General features: G+C 37.9%; 1 protein-coding gene across 4 annotated transcripts; it reads left to right on the top strand.

Moving 5' to 3' along the window:
• The first annotated feature begins 245 nt into the window (after window positions 1-245).
• Window positions 246-19,470, top strand: ZNF146 (zinc finger protein 146). Of its 4 annotated transcripts, XM_045532232.1 has the most exons (4): window positions 280-329; window positions 6,060-6,103; window positions 10,674-10,891; window positions 16,409-19,470. In XM_045532232.1, exon 4 carries the CDS (start codon window positions 17,170-17,172, stop codon window positions 18,046-18,048), a length of 879 nt encoding a protein of 292 aa, XP_045388188.1. In that variant the 5' UTR covers window positions 280-329; window positions 6,060-6,103; window positions 10,674-10,891; window positions 16,409-17,169; the 3' UTR covers window positions 18,049-19,470. The 4 variants fall into 4 exon arrangements, with proteins under 4 accessions (XP_045388187.1, XP_045388189.1, XP_045388188.1 ...); XM_045532231.1 differs by lacking the exon at window positions 6,060-6,103 and having other exon boundaries at window positions 246-329; XM_045532233.1 differs by lacking the exon at window positions 6,060-6,103 and having other exon boundaries at window positions 248-288.
• Window positions 19,471-20,374: the final 904 nt, after the last annotated feature.

Below are 20,374 nucleotides of genomic sequence, written 5' to 3'. Positions count from 1 at the left end.
TACCCTAAGAGCTAGCTCCACAATCACAGGAAGAAGCAGGCAAGTTTGCGGGGGAGGGGCAGGGGTGGAGAAAGCGTTACGGAGCGTAGGCCAGCAAAGCCTTAAGGGAAATGTAGTCCGAGACCGGAAAAGCGTCATCGCTGGTAGTAGAAGTTAATCACATACCAGCCTGGGCCTGGCCACGATGACTGAGCCGGGCCACGGCGCGGAGAGTTCTGGGAGTGCTTACTCGTCCTCGGAGTGCGCAGGCGCAGCGGACCGAGTGGACATTTTGGTCTTTGTCCGCGGGTCAGTACGGCCCCTGGGTCCACGTGGCGCGAAAGTAGGAGGTGGGATGTGGGCGTCTCGGGTCGGTCGGGCCGGGGAGGTTGAAGGGGAGGATTCCCCATCTCCGGGGGCGCGGCGGAGGGGTTGGGAGTGGGTGTAAGAGTTTCTGGCCTACGTGTGGGGCGGAGGTGGGGGCCTCTGAGGCGGGTTTGAGCGTGTGTGACCCTGAGTTTGACCGCAAAGTTTGACCCAACGTTCGGGATTGAGTGAATGGGAAATTGTGGGTGTAGGATTGTGCGTGGTTGTGCCTGAGAAGGAGATGGGAGAGTCCAGCGTTGCGGTGTAACGTTCGAGCCGCAGTTCCCTTGTCGAAAATGTTGGTAATTATAACGGTGCCATCTTCCTGGAGCATCTATTTTACTTGAAAATACGAAGGGGTGGAAAACCTAAATGGTGAATAATTTTAAAACGGATTTCTATATAAAACGGCGTTTCTTTTTAATGGGGTAGTGTGTAAATCACCGTGACCTTTTTTTAGAAACAAGAATATTTCAAAGGAACTTTTTCTTGAAGAGGTGTCTGCTTCACACTATTCCAATCCCCAGGTTTTTGAGGTACTTCAATAAGGCTGTTAGGCGAAGCTCTAGACTAAATAGCGTTACATTTTGAGAAGCAGTGTCTTATAATGCAGAAAGCCCAGGAATGGGGAGCCAAGAGTTCTAGGTTAGGCACAGTTAGCCTCATTTTTTGAAGAAAACTTAGTTGTTGCAGTGTTTATCCAGGAGTCTGGACTAGATTCTAGGTCACCTAATTCCTTAATGAGTCGAAGTTTCTCGGGTTGTATGGATTTTGTGAAATACTGTGGAGAAAACTACTTCTGTCGGCTAAGATGCGTTTTCTAAAGAAATCACCCACAGTCGTCTTTCGCATAGTTTTAAATAATAAAAAGCTACAGAAATCGTGTATCATATTGATATCTACAAATAAATAGTTTTCAAATTTACAAACAGTACCAGTTAGAATACATAATTGAAGAAAACTAATATTTACAATGGCAATAAGAAAGTAAAATATTGAGGAATAAATTTAAGAAATGTGCAAAGCTATTATAAAAGAACTTTAAAATACTACTAAGGGTCATAACGTAAGATGTGAACAAATGGATAATACCATGAGACTTAAGTGTGTGTGCTCTTAAGTAAATTTATTAATGTAATGTGATCCTAATAAAAGTATGGACAGATTTTTTTCTTTTGGAACTCAGTAAGCTGATTCTAAACTCCATATGGAAAAATAGACAATCTACCACAGCCAGTAGAAATCAGAAAAAGAAAAGCAGTTGAGATGTGGGCAGGTGGGGACCCAACACATTTTTAAAATTTAAAGCCTCAGAAATTTAAGTAGTATTCATATTGGCATGAACAAAGCCGATGAAGGGCAATTTGGCAATGTTTATAGTATTTTATTTTTAGCCCATTTATTTCACATCTGGAAATTAATCCTAAAAATGTGTCTGCATTTGCATGAAACCATATAGGTTTGAGGTTGCTCATTGCAACAGTGTTTGGCATAGGAAAAGATTAGAAACAATTCATGCCCATCAGGAGGAGATTGGTTTCATAAAACTGGTACACCCATGCAACAAAATAACGTGCACTTGTACAAAAGACTGAGGTGTAAGCTTTCAATATACTGACACTCTAAAATAACTCCAAAAATGTATTGTTAAGTGAAAAAAAGCAAGGTGTAGAATGTAGAGTATACTTCATTTGGAGTAAGAAAGGGGGTGATAGAAATATGTATTTGTGTGTATGTTTCTATTAAAAACTCAAAAGATGGCCGGGCGCGGTGGCTCACGCCTGTAATCCTAGCACTCTGGGAGGCCGAGGCGGGTGGATAGCTCAAGGTCAGGAGTTCGAGACCAGCCTGAGCAAGAGCGAGACCCCGTCCCTACTAAAAAAATAGAAATTATCTGGCCAACTAAAATATATATAGAAAAAATTAGCCAGGCATGGTGGTGCATGCCTGTAGTCCCAGCTACTCGGGAGGCTGAGGCAGTAGGATCGCTGAAGCCCAGGAGTTTGAGGTTGCTATGAGCTAGGCTGACGCCACGGCACTCACTCTAGCCCAGGCAACAAAGTGAGACTCTGTCTCAAAAAAAAAAAAAAAAAAAACCTCAAAATGTATGCAAGAAACTAACAAAAATGGCTATCTCTGTGGCGGGTGGGGAGTACTGGAATAGAAAGGCAAAGGCAAAGACTTTTTTGTTTTCTAACTGTTTGAATGTAGTGTATATGCTAAAGTTAATTTTTTTTAAAGGAGGACATAGGCCATGGAGCCAGACTTCTCGTGTTAACTCCTTCTTCTGCCAGTTTGTACCTCAGTGACCTTAAGCAGGTACTTAAACCTTGTGCCTCAGTTTCTCATCTAGTAATGTAGAGATAATAATAGTATCTGATGCACAGGGTGGTTGTGCAGATCTAGAACTTAATACATGTGAAGTTCTAAGAATAGTGCCTGTTATGTAGTAAGTACTTGATAAGTGTTATTAAGTACTGGTACCATTATTACTAATCTGAAAAAAAAATCATTCCTTAGTAGGACAGCCATTTTTACTGTGTCTCGTAGAAATTTCTAGAAGAATGGGATGTATTGCTGTACTTTTTTTATTTCCATATTTAAAAAACTTTTTTAGACATTTCTTTTTCTTTCTGTTTCTTTAAATGAGAGTAGTTCTCACTATGTTTCCCAGGCTCATCTCAAACTCCTGGGCTCAAGTGACCCTCCTGCCTCTGCCTCCGAGTAGCTGGGACTACAGGCTTGCACTAGTGTGCCCAGCTTGGACATTTCCTTTCTTAACTGGAATGAGGAAGTTATAATTCTGTATTTAAGTTATATTCTTATTTATTTATTTTTGAGACAGAGTCTCACTCTGTTGCCCGGGCTAGAGTGAGTGCTGTGGCGTCAGCCTAGCTCACAGCAACCTCAAACTCCTGGGCTTAAGTGATCCTACTGTCTCAGCCTCCCGAGTAGCTGGGACTACAGGCATGCGCCACCATGCCCGGCTAATTTTTTTTTTTCTATATATATTTTTAGTTGGCCAGATAATTTTTTTCTATTTTTAGTAGAGACGGGGTCTCACTCTGAGCTCGAGCGATCCACCCACCTCGGCCTCCCAAAGTGCTAGGATTACAGGCGTGAGCCACTGCGCCTGGCCTATTTATTTATTTATTTATTTTAAATCTTTTTTTTTTTTTTTTGAGACAGAGTGTTACTCTGTTGCCCAGGCTAGAGTGCCGTGGCATCAGCCTGGTCACAGCAACCTCAAACACCTGGGCTCAAGCGATCCTCCTGCCTCAGCCTCCCAAGTAGCTGGGACTACAGGCATGTGCCACCATGCCTGGCTAATTTTTTTTTCTGTATATATTTTTAGTTGTTCATATAATTTCTTTCTGTTTTTAGTAGAGACAGGGTCTGGCTTTTGCTCAGGTTGGTCTCGAACTCCTGAGCTCAAATGATCCACCCGCCTCGGCCTCCCAGAGTGCTAGTATTACAGGCGTGAGCCACCTCGCCCGGCCTGTATTCATCTTTAGAAACATCACTACTTCCTTCATAAGATATATTCTTTAATTTCTAGGATGGTTACTTTCACATTGTTCTAATTCAGAATCTGTGATGATCTTTTTTTATTTTTTTTTTCCACTGTGTTGCCCAGGTTAGAGTGCCGTGGTGTCAGTCTAGCTCACAGCAACCTCAAACTCCTGGGCTCAAGCGATCCTCCTGCCTCAGCCTCCCGAGTAGCTGGGACTACAGGCATGCGCCACCATGCCCGACTAATTTTTTCTATATATATTTTTAGTTGTACATATAATTTCTTTCTATTTTTTTTTTAGTAGAGACGGGGTCTTGCTCTTGGTCAGGCTGGTCTCGAACTCCTGAGCTCAAACTATCTGCCCGCCTTGGCCTCCCATTGTGCTAGGATTACAGGTGTGAGCCACTGCACCCGGCCTTTGATGATGTTTTTAAAAAATTCTAATTGTGACTCATTTTTGGCCAGAATACATCAGAAGTGATCTTATATATTTGAAATTGCATCACATCAGGAGAGACATACCATATGGTCCATCATTAATGATTATTTAATTTCTCTTTATGACTAAAATGTAATCTGTGTGGTTTTACCTTGGACCAGTCCCTGTCAATCATTTAATGGATGGTTTTAACACGAATAAATAATCCTTGGCTGAATCAGTACATTTCTACAGGGCTTGTGAAGTGATGATTTTCTAGTCTTTTCATTCCTTTTACGCTTATTTGATTGTAAACTTCAAATTGCATCAAATTTTTCCTGGCTTTTTCTTTTTTTAAGCATCATTTTAAAGTCATGTAGATTTAGTGTGTTTTAGTCAACTACATTTTTGATGCCAGTAGACACTCTTTCAAGCCATCTCTTGTCTCATTTTGACTTGGCATCATTCGTCTTTGAAAGCTTTCTTGTACTCCAGGCTCACCTTGTACCTTCTGTCCCAGACCTAGAATTGGCCATTTCTCCATGGAGTTCTGATTCCTTTTAGTGCAGAATGGTGTTAGAGAACAAGATCTGGGGTGTGCTCATTTTAAGTCTATTTTAAATGACAGAACGATACAGTATTTATTTTTTAAAAATGATGAGTCCATATTCATATTTCTAATTCTGTTAGATATTTATGGTATGTTATTTTTACCTAATTTCTTAGCTCCTAATTATATTTTACAGTAAAAGTTTTGAAACAAGTTACCATAAGTACTTATTTCCTTTGCTTTATCTTGCAATGGAAAGAAAATGGTCTCAAAATAACAATACCAATGTTGGTAGTAACCATAAACATACTGTATCATGTTAAAAAATTTCTTTAATATATGTAGCTATTTTTGTGCTTAGAATGTAGGGAAGGTTCTGTGTTCTAACTTTTTTTTTTTTTGAGACAAAGTCTCACTCTGTCCCCTGGGTAGAGTGCAGTGGCATCATCATAGCTCATTATAACCTTAAACTCCTGGGCTCAAGCGATCTTCTTGCCTCAGCCTCCCCCCAGTAGCTGGGACTAGGTTCATGCCACCACACCCGGCTAATTTTTCTATTTTTAGTAGAGATGGGGTCTCAGCCTGCTCTCGAACTCCTGAGCTCAAGCAGTCCTCTCACCTAGGCCTCCCCGAGTGCTAGGATTACAGGCCTCGCTTCTAAAGTTATTTGAAATCTTTTGTCTGAGGAATTATGTTACTAAGTTAACATATAGTTGGGTTCATTTGTTCCAATTTGTTTTCAAGTTAAGGAACTGCTTTTTTTTCAAAATTGATTACTTATAAAAATAAGTAATGCATTTTTATGATTCAACAAAAATTCATCTTACAGACATATCTCATTCTGTTCCTGTCGCCCAGTCACAGTCATCTTTGTCCATGTAAACATAGTTTCTTATTTGTTTCTTGTTTATGCTTCAAGTGGGTTTTTTGTTTGGTCACTATCATATGTTTTTTTCTTCTATTTCCCACTCTCCTTACATAAAAGATTGCATACCATATATACCTCTGTATACTTCACTTTATTGATTAACGATGTCTTGCAGATGTCCCTTCTTAATGATTATCTTTTTTTTTCTTTTTAACTGCTGTATGAATAAGATGCCATTGTATGGATGAACCATAGTTGACTCAGTCTCCTGTTGTAGAACATTTGGATTATTTCCAGTCTTTTGCTTTCACTAACAATGCAGTGATGAATAATTTTGTGCGTGTGTCATTTTGTAATTACACAGGAGTATCTCTAAAGTAGATTGCTTCAAGTGGAGTTGCCCAGTAGGTAAGTACCTACACTCCTTTTAGCAATGTCCAAGAGCACCTACCTTTTCCTCTAGAACCTCACCATCAGAGTGTGTAGTGTTGAATATTTGATTTTTTTGCCAAAGGCATAAGCAACAATTGATATGTTGGTGTAGGTTTAGTTTATATCCCTTATTATGAATGAGACTGAATATCTTATGTTTAAAGGGCAACATACATTAATCTGAGAACTGTGCATATCCTTTTCCCCATTTTTCTATAGGATGTCTTTTCCTTCTAGAAACTGTTTATACGTTAGAAAAAGGTTAGCCCTATATGAAATGAGTTGCATTTTTTAAAAAGTTTTTCATTTGTGTTTTGACATTGTTCACAGTGGTTGTTTCTTTTTTTAGAGCATGCAGAATCAAGAAGTATGTGTGTATGTATTTATTTGAGATGAGGTCTCACTATGTTGCCCAGGCTGGCCTCGAATCCCTTGACTCAAGCAATACCCCTGCCTTAGCCTTCCAGGTAGCTGGGACTCTACAGGCATGTGCCACCGCACCTGTTCGAGGTTATTATTTTTATTAAAGTAAGATTATGTAGTTAATTTTAATACAAATCTAAAAATTATGTAGTTAGATTCATTGATTTTTTTTTTCCATTTATGTTCATAGTTAGAAAGCCTTTTCCACTCCAGTTGAATGAATGAATGGTTTCATTCATGTTTTCAAATTCTTATCAGATTATAGTTTTTATAGGGTTTCATTTTCATGTTTTTATTTTTTATCTATTTAGAGTTTATCCTGGTATATGCTATGAGATACGCATCCAGGTTTATCTTTTTCTAGTTGGCTTCCAAATTCTTCTGACACTATTTGTTATCCTTGCTAATTTAAGATGCCACTTTGATCAACCAAATTCTCACATGTATTTGGTCTATTTCTGGACTTCATATTCCCATCCATCTTCTAGTCTACATTCATGTACCAATATTAATTTTTTTTATTATTGAGGCTTTATAATTGCGTTTTGTTCTTTTTTTTCTTTAGAGATGGAGTCTTGTTCTGTTGCTCAGGCTGGAGTTTAGTGGCCTGATCACAGCTCACTGTAACCTTGAACTCCTGGGCTCAAGTGATTCTCCCATTTCAGTCTCATGAGTAGCTAGGACTGCAGGTGCGCATGGCCATGCCTGGCTAATTTTTTAATTTTTTTGTAGAGATGGGATCTTTTGTAGAGATATGTTGCCCAGGCTGGTCTCGAATTTGTGGCCTCAAGTGATCCATCCACCTTGGCCTCCCAGAGTGCCGGGATTACAGGAATGAGCCATCAGTCCTGGCCATAATCGTGTTTTACTGTCGGGTATAGCTGGTCTCCTAATTGCTTGTCCTTTTCAGTTTCCTGACTATTTTTGCTATTTAAACTTCAGGATTAGCTTGTCTAGTTTCAGAGGAAGAGGAAGAAAAGAACGAACTTGTTCTTTTTGTTGGATTACATTAAATTTATAAAAATAACTTAGGGGATAGGGACATCTTCATGATGTTAAATGTTCCTATCCATGTACATAAGTATTTTCTTTCAGTTTCCTTTTGGGTCCTCTGGGGTGTTTTTAAAATTTTCTTCGTATAGGTTTTAAGCACTTCTTAAGTTTATTTCTAGATATTTTCTTTTATGTTGCTGTTTTGAATGAAGTCGTTGTTGGTATATTTGAAGCTTATTGATTTCAATATACTTTATTCCCTGCTTACCTTACTGAGTTATTTTTAATTATGTTAAATAATAATTGAGGCCGAGGGCATCCTTGTCTGTTTAGAATTTAGTAGAAATGCCTCCAATGTTTTTATGTTAGATAAGATGCTACCTTTTATGGTCAGATACAGATTTATGATTACTTATATAGATATAGATGTAGATTACCCATGCTGCTTGGGTCTCTGTGGGTTTGAGTAGAAACAAAAAATTTTAAGGCTGAGCCCACTGCTATACTGTAGATGCAACAACCAGGGAAAATCAATTAATCAAAGAAACAAAAAAATCCCTCCAAAGTCTGTGACATTGCAGTCTTAAACAAAAAATCGAATGAAACAAAAATAAAGATGTCCATTCCCTTCTTTTGGGTGACCATATCTTTACTCACTTCCTCTGTTTATCTTTTCTGTTCCTTTTATAGCTTTGCTTAAGTTTTTGTGTCTCAGGTTCATTTTGTTCTGTTTCATTTTTCATCTGCTTTGTGATAGCGTTTGTTAGATCAATTTATTTAACTGTTGGAAGATTATGCTGCCCACTTTCACCATTTTTCTTATAGTATCCTTGTGTGGACAAATTATTTTGTTACTCATGTTTGTATGAAATAAATTTTCCTAGACAAGTACCTGGAAAAAGGCATAGTAGCTTCTGTGTTTCAAAGCTCACGTGACCCTTCTAGTGTTAGAGCAAACGACTCCTGCTCCTTATCGCTGACCAACTTGTGTGTTGGTCACTGAGGCAGACTTGTATGTTCAGCCCACTGTTTCCCATAATTCTTCACAGTGCTTACCTTCCAGGATGATGCATTCACTTTTAGAAGTTGCTAAATGTGACATCTCTAGATACCCCACTCCCAAGTGCTTTTCAAGCCCGCTCTTTCTGCTTCCCCCTGCAGTCCTAATCAGATATTCCCTCTTAGAGGGAGGCCTTCTCACTCTATAAGGAAATATTAACTATAGTATTCTGAACTCTGAACAGTTCAAGTCCTTAGAACCCCCTCAGCAGTCCTGGTTCTTCCTGAGTTGTCTTTGCAGTTTCCTTTTTAGGCCTTCTATTTGGGTTTGCATTGGATGGCGTTTGAATTTTTTTCTGTCTCTAGTTTTTTTGTTCATTATTAGGCTCGGTTACAGTTGTTTTCACTCAGGTGAGTTCCTCATTCTGAGAATGGATATTTGCCCATTATTTATGAGTTCTTGTTACCTCAAGTGCTTCTTCTTTCCACACTGACCACACTGTTGTGGTTCTTGCACCACTTCTGCTATTTTAGGTGTTTTGGGCCACACTTAAACATAATTTGGAATTAATATTTTCTCTCTACTAGTTTCACAAAAGATATAATATATAGATTGGCTGGTTCTCCATTCTCCCAGTCCCATTATTTTTGATGTTTTGTATGGTTTTCAGGAGAAGTACTTGAAAAATTCAAAACTAAGTTGCCACTATACTCCTGTGAAGCTTCTTGCCTCCTTGACTATTGGTGTTCCTAGGATTCTGTCCTTGAACATCTTCATATTTTGTGTATATCTTCTATAAGCAGTCACAGTAACATTCTACCTGTAGCTTCAGCAGCAGTGATAGTCTGACAACTGGCAAATTCCCATTTCCATTCTAGGCCTATTCTGAGCGTCTTCATCTGTATTTCCAACTGCCTAACGGCAATATCTGCCTGCATGTTCCTCAGAAATCTGACACCAAATGTACAGAATACCAAACTTGATCTCCTTCCTGCAGGTTGCTTCCAGCCAACTCACCTCATGTTTCTCTCATGTACATTACTATATAAATTAGACTCTAAGCCTTATATCTCTGACACACCCTGTTACAAATTTTAACACATTTAGTAGATGGGGGTTGTGTATGTGTAAGTAGGAATTTAAATACTTTTATGATTTTGCTTTTTTATGATTTCAACTTTATAGAAAAGTTGGAATAGTGCAGAGAAGTCTCATGTATCCAAATTCATCATTTACATTTTGGGTTTTTTTGCTTTATTTTTTTATTTCTCCAAATATGTATGTGTAATTTTTTTTTTTTAACCATTTGAAACTAGTTGGAGACATGTTTCCTTTACCTGTAAATACTTGGGTGTGGATTTTCCAAGAACAAAAACATTTTCTTTTATAACTACAGTACAGTGATCAAAATCAGGAAATTTAATATTGCCCTATTATAAGTAATCCAAAATCCATGTTCAAATTTGGTCAGTCATCCCAATAATGTCTTTTATTGATTTAAAAAAATATTTTTTTTCCTAGAGTGCATTGGCTATTCACAGGCACAGTCATAGCACACTGCAGCCTTGAATTCTTCGGCTCAGTCTCCTCCTGCCTCCCTAGTAGCTTGGGGCTGTACTCTGCACCACTGCACCGGGCTTGAAAATGTTTTTTGAATAAATGGATGAACCCGTATTTATAGTACATTTCTAATATGATATGGTTTCACTCAGAATATGATACAAACAAGGTAAATATTAGGACTCCAGGAGAAAATTCGAGTTTTATTCTTGAATACTGTCAGAACAGCTTGCTGTGCATCCTACCCAGGTGGCTTAGTTCTAATAGGCATGTGTTGTTACAGTCGGCTCATCCAGGAATAACAGCCATGGTTAAAATCCTCTCAGGAGCTTGTGTGGGAGTGTGGTGCTAGAGAGTAGCAATCAGTCACGTAAGGAATGAACAGCTTTCCTATGTCAGTAAAATTCTGAAAGTTAATTTTCCCTTTCTTCCCCTATTTCTGGATGTGTGGAAACATTAAATGGAATGAACATGGCTTTGAAATTTAGGATTCGGATGGTCCTTTGCCCACATAATTGTGTGTGCTTTAGTCTCTAAGGCAAAAGGTCACTACTTTGTTCTGTTTCACAGGGCCACTTCCTTGGGCATCCTTGGAAACTGCACCGTCTTCATCCTTCAGAAGGCCAGGAGGCCCCAGAGCTCAGCCTGAGTTCTAGGATGGTACTTTGGCCCCAGCATTAACATTGTAGTGCTGTGTCATTTCCCTGGTATCAGGTTATAAAGTAATTCTCCATTGAAGCAAGACAACAAACTATATGGTGGAGAAAGTAGAAAGGAAATCTGTCCAGGTAAGTGAATGATGACAAGGCAAGTTGCAGTTGTTCAGTCAATATTTACACCTCTGAAATGCTTTTAAGGACATTTTCTTACAGGTGCTAGTCTTGGTGTATCATTTGGTGTGAATTTTTTAGGTACCTGAATGATATTTCCAGTCATGATTTTTTTCTGTTTCAGTACTCACTCTACTTCTTTCATCAGATTCTAGAGAAACAGATGCTCCTCTTAGCTCTGTTCTGATGTGAACACTTCATGCTTCATTTGTGCTGCCTCTGTTGTGATTGTTTTCCTCCATTCTCTTATCCAGTTTTATATCCCCCTTTGTGTATAGATTCCTTTCCTCATGCATTGGCCTTAGTAGGTTTTAAGTCTTTTTTTTTTTGAGACAGAGTCTCGCTCTGTTGCCTTGGCTAGAGTGCTGTGGCATCAGCCTAGCTCACAGCAACCTCAAACTCCTGGGCTCAAGCAATCCTCCTGCCTCAGCCTCCTGAGTAGCTGGGACTACAGGCATGTGCCACCATGCCCGGCTAATTTTTTCTATATATATTTTTAGCTGTCCATGTAATTTCTTTCTATTTTTAGTAGATACGGGGTCTCACTCCTGCTCAGGCTGGTCTCGAACTCCTGAGCTCAAACAATGCGCCTGCCTTGGCCTCCCAGAGTGCTAGGATTACAGGTGTGAGCCACCGCGCCCGGCCTGTAGGTCTTAAGTCTTTACATAACATCTGATGTTTACATTCCTTTTTGTTGCTTACCACTTTTCTGTCATTCTTTCAGTGGCTAAATGCCTCAGAATTATATTTTACATTAGAATTCATGCTTTCTTTTTTCTTCTTAGCCACCTCCCCCATCATAGATCAACAGACTGCTCTACCTCCTTTCTTTCCGCTGCTCCCCCCATGTACCTCTTTTATAAGCTGCTGACTTAAAAACCAGTGCTGCTCTTCTGCTGCATTGTGTGTGTGCATATGTATGTGTATGTAAGAGAGTGTATTTTGTTTTTTAATATAATACATGAAGGCCAGGCATGGTGGCTCACACCTGTAATCCCTGTACTTTGAGAGACCGAGGCAGAAGGATCACTTGAGGCCAGGAGTTCAAGACAAGCCTGGGCAACATAGTGAGACCCTGTCTTTATAAACACACACACACATTATTTATATATAAATGAAATATATTAACTTGTAAAAATTTTTGAACATGAAGGTATATAGCAAGTAAGTCTTCTCTCATATCTGATCCTTAGTCCTGTGGTTTCTTTTCAAAGATGTGGTCGTTTAAGAGTTTCACATGTAGCCCCCTTGTGGTAGTCTATGAATAAACAAGCATATATTATGTATCTGTGCTATAAATGTGTATATATAAGCCCTCATTTTTCCTTTTCATATACATGGTGGTATATATTCTGTTGTATATATAGTTTTTTTTTCTTGGAGAGATTCTCAACACAATTTATTTAATTTGTCTCCTATTAATGGACAGTTAAGGTTGTTTCTGGCTTATGCTATTGAAGTCTTATGCTATCAGGAAACAGAGCAACATCATAGGTCATCAGAGCACCAGTCAAGCAGAAGTGAGAGAATTCCAAGAGGGGTGATTCAAACATAACAAATAGATCCTTTCTTCTAAAATGGCAGAAGACATCTCTGCCTACTTTGCTAGTGTTAATGTTGCTTCACAGAGATAGGCAGATACAACTACTTAGTAATTTACTAAAGTGGAAATTCTGGGTCGAAGTTATGTTTATAAATTTGACTAAAATAGGCACGTTGCTCTCAAAAGCAGTAAATCAATTTACATTTCTACCAACATGGTGATTCATATATTCAACAAGTATTTATTAAATGGTATTTATTAGGTACAATTTCAGGTAGTAGGGATATGTCAGCTGTCAAAATAGTCAAAATTTCCTTCTTCCTAAAATCTGTAATTTTTGCTTGAAAATGCAAATTTTAATATTGTTAGTTGTTTTTCTTGAAATGATTGGCTCACTTTGTTCTGTTTGGAGAATGTGGCTCCAAGATAATACCCAAGTCTGAGTAACCATGGTTTATAAGTCAGCCATTCTTCCAAGTAAAACGATGGCCCACGAAAAATGGCTAGTTTACCTCACAACTTGACAATAATTGACAACTTGACAATAAATCATTCGATTTATTGTCTGTCTGCTTTATCTTGAAGCAGCTATCACACTTTGGTGTATAATAGGAGTGGGTATACAAAGAATTACATCTATTTTTCATACTCTTTTTAGCTTTTTGCATAATTGATATTTACCACTTTTTTTGTTTGTTTACTTGGTTTTCTGTACTTCACTCAGATTCCCTTCTAATTTCCTCAGAACGGTAAAAGCCATCTCAATACTAGTTTCTTTTTTTTTTTTTTTTTTTTTTTTGAGACAGAGTCTCGTTTTGTTGCCCTGGCTAGAGTGAGTGCCGTGGCGTCAGCCTAGCTCACAGCAACCTCAAACTCCTGGGCTTAAGCGATCCTACTGCCTCAGCCTCCCGAGTAGCTGGGACTACAGGCATGCACCACCATGCCCGGCTAATTTTTTCTATATATATATATTTTAGTTGGCCAGATAATTTCTATTTTTAGTAGAGACAGGGTCTCGCTCTTGCTGAGGCTGGTCTCGAACTCCTGACCTCGAGCGATCCACCCGCCTCGGCCTCCCAGAGGGCTAGGATTACAGGCGAGAGCCACCGCGTCCGGCCTCAATACTAGTTTCTACATGGTCAAATGTATTGGGAAATCTTTTCATTTCCCCCACCCCCAGAGATAACTACTTCTGGAACTTTTGTTCTCCTACTCTAATCTGGATTGGCTGTACTCTGAACTGATAGCCAGTTCTGATCTTACAGTTTTTCATCAGTATTATCATGGAAATTTTCTTTACTCTTTTCCTATGTTGCTTTCCCTCTTTCCTGGACCCTGTGCCTGTTGCCTTTTTCTGTCTACTAATTTTGGTGGAGCACATCTTCCAGTAACATCCTGAGAGAAAGGTGCATTTTGAGGTAAACTTTTTGAGCATTTGCATATCTGAAAAATGCCTTTGTCCCATTAGATTGATAGGCTAAGTTTAGATTTTTTTCCTCTCAGAATTTTGTCTTTTAGTTTCCCATATTTCTTTTGAGAACTTTGGTGGCATTTTGCGTCCTGGTACATTCAGTGATACATGTTCTTTCTTTCTGAAAACATTTGTAACCTTATTTTTTCTTTTGAAATATCACAGTAATGTGTCTAGGTGTGGATTATTTATTGTGCAGGTACCAAGTGGGCCCTTTCAGTCTGGGAATTCCTGAGAGTATAGGCAGTTTTTTTGTTCTTTGAATATTTCCTCTAATCAGTTTTGGGTTTTTTTTGTTTTTTTTTTCTGGAACTTGTTTTACTCAGCTATTTTATTTTGTTGGTTTATCTCTGATTTTGTCATTAAAGCTTCTACCAGGGAATGACGCTTGTCACTTGTGATCATATTTCATTGGCCAACCAAGGTACCTAGCCATGTCTGAGTTTGCTAGAATGATGTTATATAATCTTTCTAAAATAAGGAAACCTTGTTATTGATCAATATGCTGTGCCTCATCTTCCCTTATTTTCCCCCTTCTCTCTCACAGTTTTAATTTCTAAGAGAACTTTTTCTGTTTCTTTTCTTTTCTTTCTTTTTTTTTTTTTTTTGAGACAGAGTCTCACTCTTGCCCTGGCTAGAATGCCGTGGCATCAGCTTGGCTCACAGCAACCTCAAACTCCTGGGCTCAAGCGATCCTTCTGCTTCAGCCTCCTGAGTAGCTGGGACTACAGGCATGCGGCACCATGCCCGGCCAATTTTTTTCTATATGTTTTTAGTTGTCCAGCTAATTTCTTTCTATTTTTAGTAGAGACGGGTGTCTCGCTCTTGCTCAGGCTGGTCTTGAACTCCTGACCTGGACCAATCCTCCCGCCTCGGCCACCCAGGGTGCTAGGATTACAGGCGTGAGCCACCGCACCTGGCCTTTTTTCTATTTCTTGCTTACAAAACTATTACCATTTCAGTGATAAAACATTTTCTAATAACTATCCAGGGTTGGTTTTAGTGTTTTGTTGTTTGCTGGACCTTGTCTTTATTGCCTCAGAGCTTCTTTTTGCTCTTTATTTTCATCTTTCATGTTAGTGGGTTTTTCAAATGTATAGGGAATATTTGCTACAAAATCAGATTTAACAATGACTCGCTAAAAGGTGACCATAAGCTCTTTTGTGCCTGAATGCTTCTAGTTATCTGATAGGCTTCAGTGGATGAAAAGTAAAATGCCTAATGAACCACTGGTCTTCTCCCTGCGGAAGGATTATACTACCTCACTCTAGTGAACTCAGGTATGGCCAAGTCCTTTGTTTTCGCCAATGAAATGTGAATACACATGCCAGTTATCATTTTGGAGAGGCGTATCCTAATGAGGTTTATCACAGGCTTTTCAGTTTCTCCAGAGAGGGATCATCTTGTATCCTGCTCCTAGGTATATATACCTGGTTGCCAACATTTTTTGGCCTCAGCTGCAGAATGGTGCTGGGGATCTCACCATATTATATGTAGATTTAATTCCATTGATTTCGGTATAGTACCTCATTCCTGTCATCTCAGTTTTCTGGGTGTCTCTGAGCTCTGATTAAATTTCTGAAAAGAATACACTTCAATTTCACATGGAGAAGTAGTCCTTTGTTCTCATGACTGGATTGGTGCAGATCCAACTGCATCTTATGCTATGTCTTTTTTTCAGCCACCATCCCTTATTCGTTTTTTGAAAATACTTGGTTCTCTTTATTTCCTGAGTCTTTCTGATACTTTGTGGCATAAATCAGCTTGCTTAACACTGGCATCCTTATCTGCAATACCTTTAGGTTATTTGAACTTCCTCAACTAACTGCTATGCACTGAAAAGCTTCCATGTTTTCCATTATTGAAAAATTTGTTAATGTTTGTTGTGAATCAGTGTCTCCTAAATATTCTTTCTTCCTGTGAGTTTGTACCATTTTCCCTTTGCTTGTCATTTTAATGGCATTTTTGGAGGAAGCAGTTGTTGGTTGATCTTTTCCCTTTTTTAGAGATACTAGTGTTATTTCCCTTTCTTAGCATCCCTGGTGGACTTTAACATTTTTATGTGGTCTTCTTTTTATCCTGTTTGGCAATTCCTCATTGTTAGGCAATTTGCTGAATTGTGAAATAAAAAGGTTATTTTTCTAGAGTAATCCAAGCTTTGTGGACCCATGAATGTTAATTTTCTTCCTAAATAACCTCCACAAGGGTTCCTGTCCCAAAATTTAGTTGGAGACATTGATCATATTGATTCTTTTCATGCTGGATAATGGGCTGCCTGAGTTAATCCCAAGAATGCATCATCTAAAACTTTGTTACTAGTAATGTAATGGGAGAATTCACAAATAATAGTGCTGATAGCATAAAGGTTCTATTTATTGAGTGCTTAACATGTGCCAGCCACAGTTCTGAACACTTTATACATTAATTCCTTTAAATGCTGATTCTTTGTACTCCATTTTAGAAGAAGCCTGAGAAGAAGATGAGCAGATAGAAAGCAGAAAGATTTGGGAGGCAAGTTGCATCCATCTCCAATAAAGTACAGACTGAGAAGAAAAACAGTGAATATAAGAAAATTGGAAAAGTACTTCTGATCTCAGACCTTATATCTTTTAAGGTAACGCCTTTATGAGTTTGAAAGACATTTAGGCTTAATCATGAGAGAAGTTGTGTAGGAAAGAATCATCAATTTAGTTTGGAAATCCTCTGCCACAGCTTATTCTTTATGGTATTAACTCCCTTTCAGTGGAAATGCCTTTAGTTTAAGAAGTTTGTACCCATCTTATACCAGAGCATTCATACTGGAGAGAAACCCTATGAATTTATTGAATGTGGGGAAGCTTTCACTCACATGTCAGATCTCATTGAACGTAGAAGTCATGCTGAAGAGAAATACTGTGCTTCTAAGGAATATTGAAGAGCCTTTAGCTAGATGACAAATCTCATTGAGCAGCAGAAAATTCATGCTGGAGAGAAACCAGTGAATGCAGTAATACATCATTGAATATTAGAAAGTTTATACTGGAGAAAAAGCTTTGAATGTACTGAGTATGATAAAATTTTCCTCTCAAACCTTATCCCTTACTTTGCATTTGAAGGCCATATACAGAGAAGCCTTATAAATGTAAGAAATGTGGAAATATCTTCAGCCAAAAGTAAATTCTGATTCATCAAAAAATTCATACTGGAGAGAAACCTTGTGAATGTGGGAAAGCTTCCATTCAGATGTCACACCTCAGTCAGCAGAGAATTTACAGTGGGGAAAACCCCTTTGCCTGCAAGGTATGTGGGAAAGCCTTCAGCCACAAATCAAATCTCACTGAACATGAACATTTTCATAATAGAGAGAAACCTTTTGAATGTAATGAATGTGGAAAAGCCTTTAGCCAAAAGCAGTATGTCATTAAACATCAGAACACCCATACTGGAGAGAAGCTTTTTGAATGTAATGAATGTGGGAAGTCCTTCAGCCAGAAGGAAAACCTCCTTACCCATCAGAAAATTCACACTGGAGAGAAACCTTTTGAGTGTAAAGATTGCGGGAAAGCTTTCATTCAGAAGTCAAACCTCATCCGACATCAGAGAACTCACACAGGAGAGAAGCCCTTTGTATGTAAGGAGTGTGGAAAAACCTTTAGTGGCAAATCAAACCTTACTGAGCATGAGAAAATCCATATTGGCGAGAAACCCTTTAAATGTAGTGAATGTGGAACAGCTTTTGGCCAGAAGAAGTACCTCATAAAACATCAAAACATTCACACTGGAGAGAAACCCTATGAATGTAATGAATGTGGAAAAGCCTTCTCTCAACGAACATCACTTATTGTACATGTGAGAATTCATTCAGGTGATAAACCTTATGAATGCAATGTATGTGGAAAAGCATTCTCTCAGAGTTCATCTCTTACTGTCCATGTGAGAAGCCACACAGGTGAGAAACCCTATGGTTGTAATGAATGTGGGAAAGCTTTCTCTCAATTCTCAACCCTTGCTCTGCATTTGAGAATACACACAGGTAAGAAGCCTTATCAATGTAGTGAATGTGGGAAAGCTTTCAGCCAGAAGTCACACCACATTAGACACCAGAAAATCCATACTCATTAAAAGCCCTGTGAATACCTTGAAAATGGCAAAGTTTTCATTAGGAATTTACCCCTCATAGTGCATCAGAAATACTGAAGCAGAGCACCATAAATGAGTTAAACTAACAAATAACTAAAAACTTGTGGGATACCAGAAAATTCATACTGAAGAGAAAGTCATTTGTATGATAAAAAGCCTACAAAAAAACTTAGAGCAAATGTAATGCTGAAACTTTAGACACATTTCCACTACAATGGAAACAGAAAACATGACTTATCATTGCTCTCATCGTAGATCTGAAGATCTTCACCAGTGTAATAAGGAAAATACATTGTAAGTATTGAAAATGAAGAGACAAATAATAGGATCAACTACAAATGTAAATTATTATAAGACTCTTGTATTGATTCAACAGAGTGGAAGAGATTCCAGAAAGAGATCTATGCATTTATTAGAATTTAGGATATTATAGACATAGCATCAGGTGAGGCAATAATGGGACTATTTTTAAAAATGATTTGGAGGTAATTTTTCCTCCAAGGGGAAAAAATAGACCATGAACTATAAACAAAAATGAAATCTACAGAGATTAAAAACAGTAATATGAAAAAGCTATATTCTGAGATGGTTATGACCTTGGGAAGTAGGGAAACATTCCTTGTAACAACTTCAGAAATACTTATTAATTCTACTTGTGAGTATATATGCTCAGGAAATAATGTACCAGGATATTAACTATGGCTTGATTTGTAGTAGACAAAACTTGGACACAAGTACTCATCAGGAACAAAATGGAAAATACTTATGATGAAATACTATATATCTGTCAAATGCAACAAATGAGATCCACATGTATTAACAGATCTGAAAAATCATGTTGAGGGGGAATCAAGTTGCAGCATGATGCATATAGTACAGTGACTTTGTAAATTTTAATTAAAACTTCCCTCACAAAATTCAGTACTGTATACTGGTAATGGATACATATATGTATGTAAATGTTTTGAAATGAATTGGAAGGATACAGACCAAACTCTTGATGGTGGTCACCTGTGAAGAGTGGAGAAGGGAAGGGAATGTGTGTGGGAGGTGGGGTGGGGATTGGTTAAAGGGGACTTCAGCTTTTTATATAAACATCCATTTCTCTTTAAAAAGACTGTAAGTAAACATAAAGATACTAGTTAATTCTGGATTGTGGTATATGGATATCTTGTCTTATTTTTTGTACTTTTCTGTATTTTTAAAATTTCTCAAAATTAATAAGAATAGGGAAGAGGATGGGAATGCTGTACCTGTAGAAATCATGTTATAATGGATTCATTCCCAATCAAATACTAAACTTTTTATAGAAAATATTTCTAAAATTTTATCAACAATGAATGGATGGACTTGCTCTCTATGTAATATGAAATTATCTATTTTATTAAAATTAAAAATGACAGCCTACTCCAAATCTGTCTTAATTTATTTTAACATGGTGTATACTATATGATCTTAAAATTTCTAACATTTTGCCACATACCATTTGAGCTTAGAAATTTTTAAGAAGTTTTTGTTAAAGATACATGCACAGGCTTCATATAATTTGTATTTTTCATTTAAACTGATTTTGTAATGTCAGTTTTCCTGTCCTATAAATTTCCATGGGAATTATACGCATTAAAAATTGTTTCTGATAATTTCTTTCTTAAAAAAAAAAACAAAACAAACCATTCAACTTTCCAGAACTTCTACAATTCAGTGACTTAGATGCCAACACCTGGATCTCAGCCTTAACCTGCAGGCTATTTCATTCCTCCCACTGCTTTGACAGACATAACCTTTTGTTTCTTTTACAGAGTGGAGAGAGGATGGGATGGGAATGAACGTGGCTTAGACCCTGGACAGAATTCTATTTCATAAACCAATCTTTCCTGAAGATATTTTTTATTTTATCCTTCATCACAGTATAAGTTGATATAAAGAGTGTTATTAAAGGTTTTCTTGAATAATGGTGAACATCAACAATATACAGTATTTGAGGTTGATTTCAAAACCTTTTATAAAGAACTCAGACTCATTAGTTACATACCACAGTATCACTGTGTATATTTAATTAGCCTTTTTGGAGGAATGATCATGAATTCTACACTTAAACATCTAAATGAATCCTCCTTTCTAAAATGAAGTCCCCTGCCCCCTGTGTTCTTTGCTTTCCCTGTTTGACTACGCATATAGCTCACATTTAAAGGTGTACTCTTTATAATATGGCCCCCTGTATCCATGGGTTCTGCATCCATTAATTCAACCAACCGTGGGTTGAAAATACTCAAAAATTTCAAACCAAGTAATATAACTATTTGCATAG

Source organism: Lemur catta, chromosome 19, assembly GCF_020740605.2.
Source record: "Lemur catta isolate mLemCat1 chromosome 19, mLemCat1.pri, whole genome shotgun sequence".
Taxonomy (NCBI): Eukaryota; Metazoa; Chordata; class Mammalia; order Primates; family Lemuridae; genus Lemur; species Lemur catta.
Note: the sequence above shows the minus strand (reverse complement) of the source record. Positions and strands in the feature narration are given on the sequence as shown.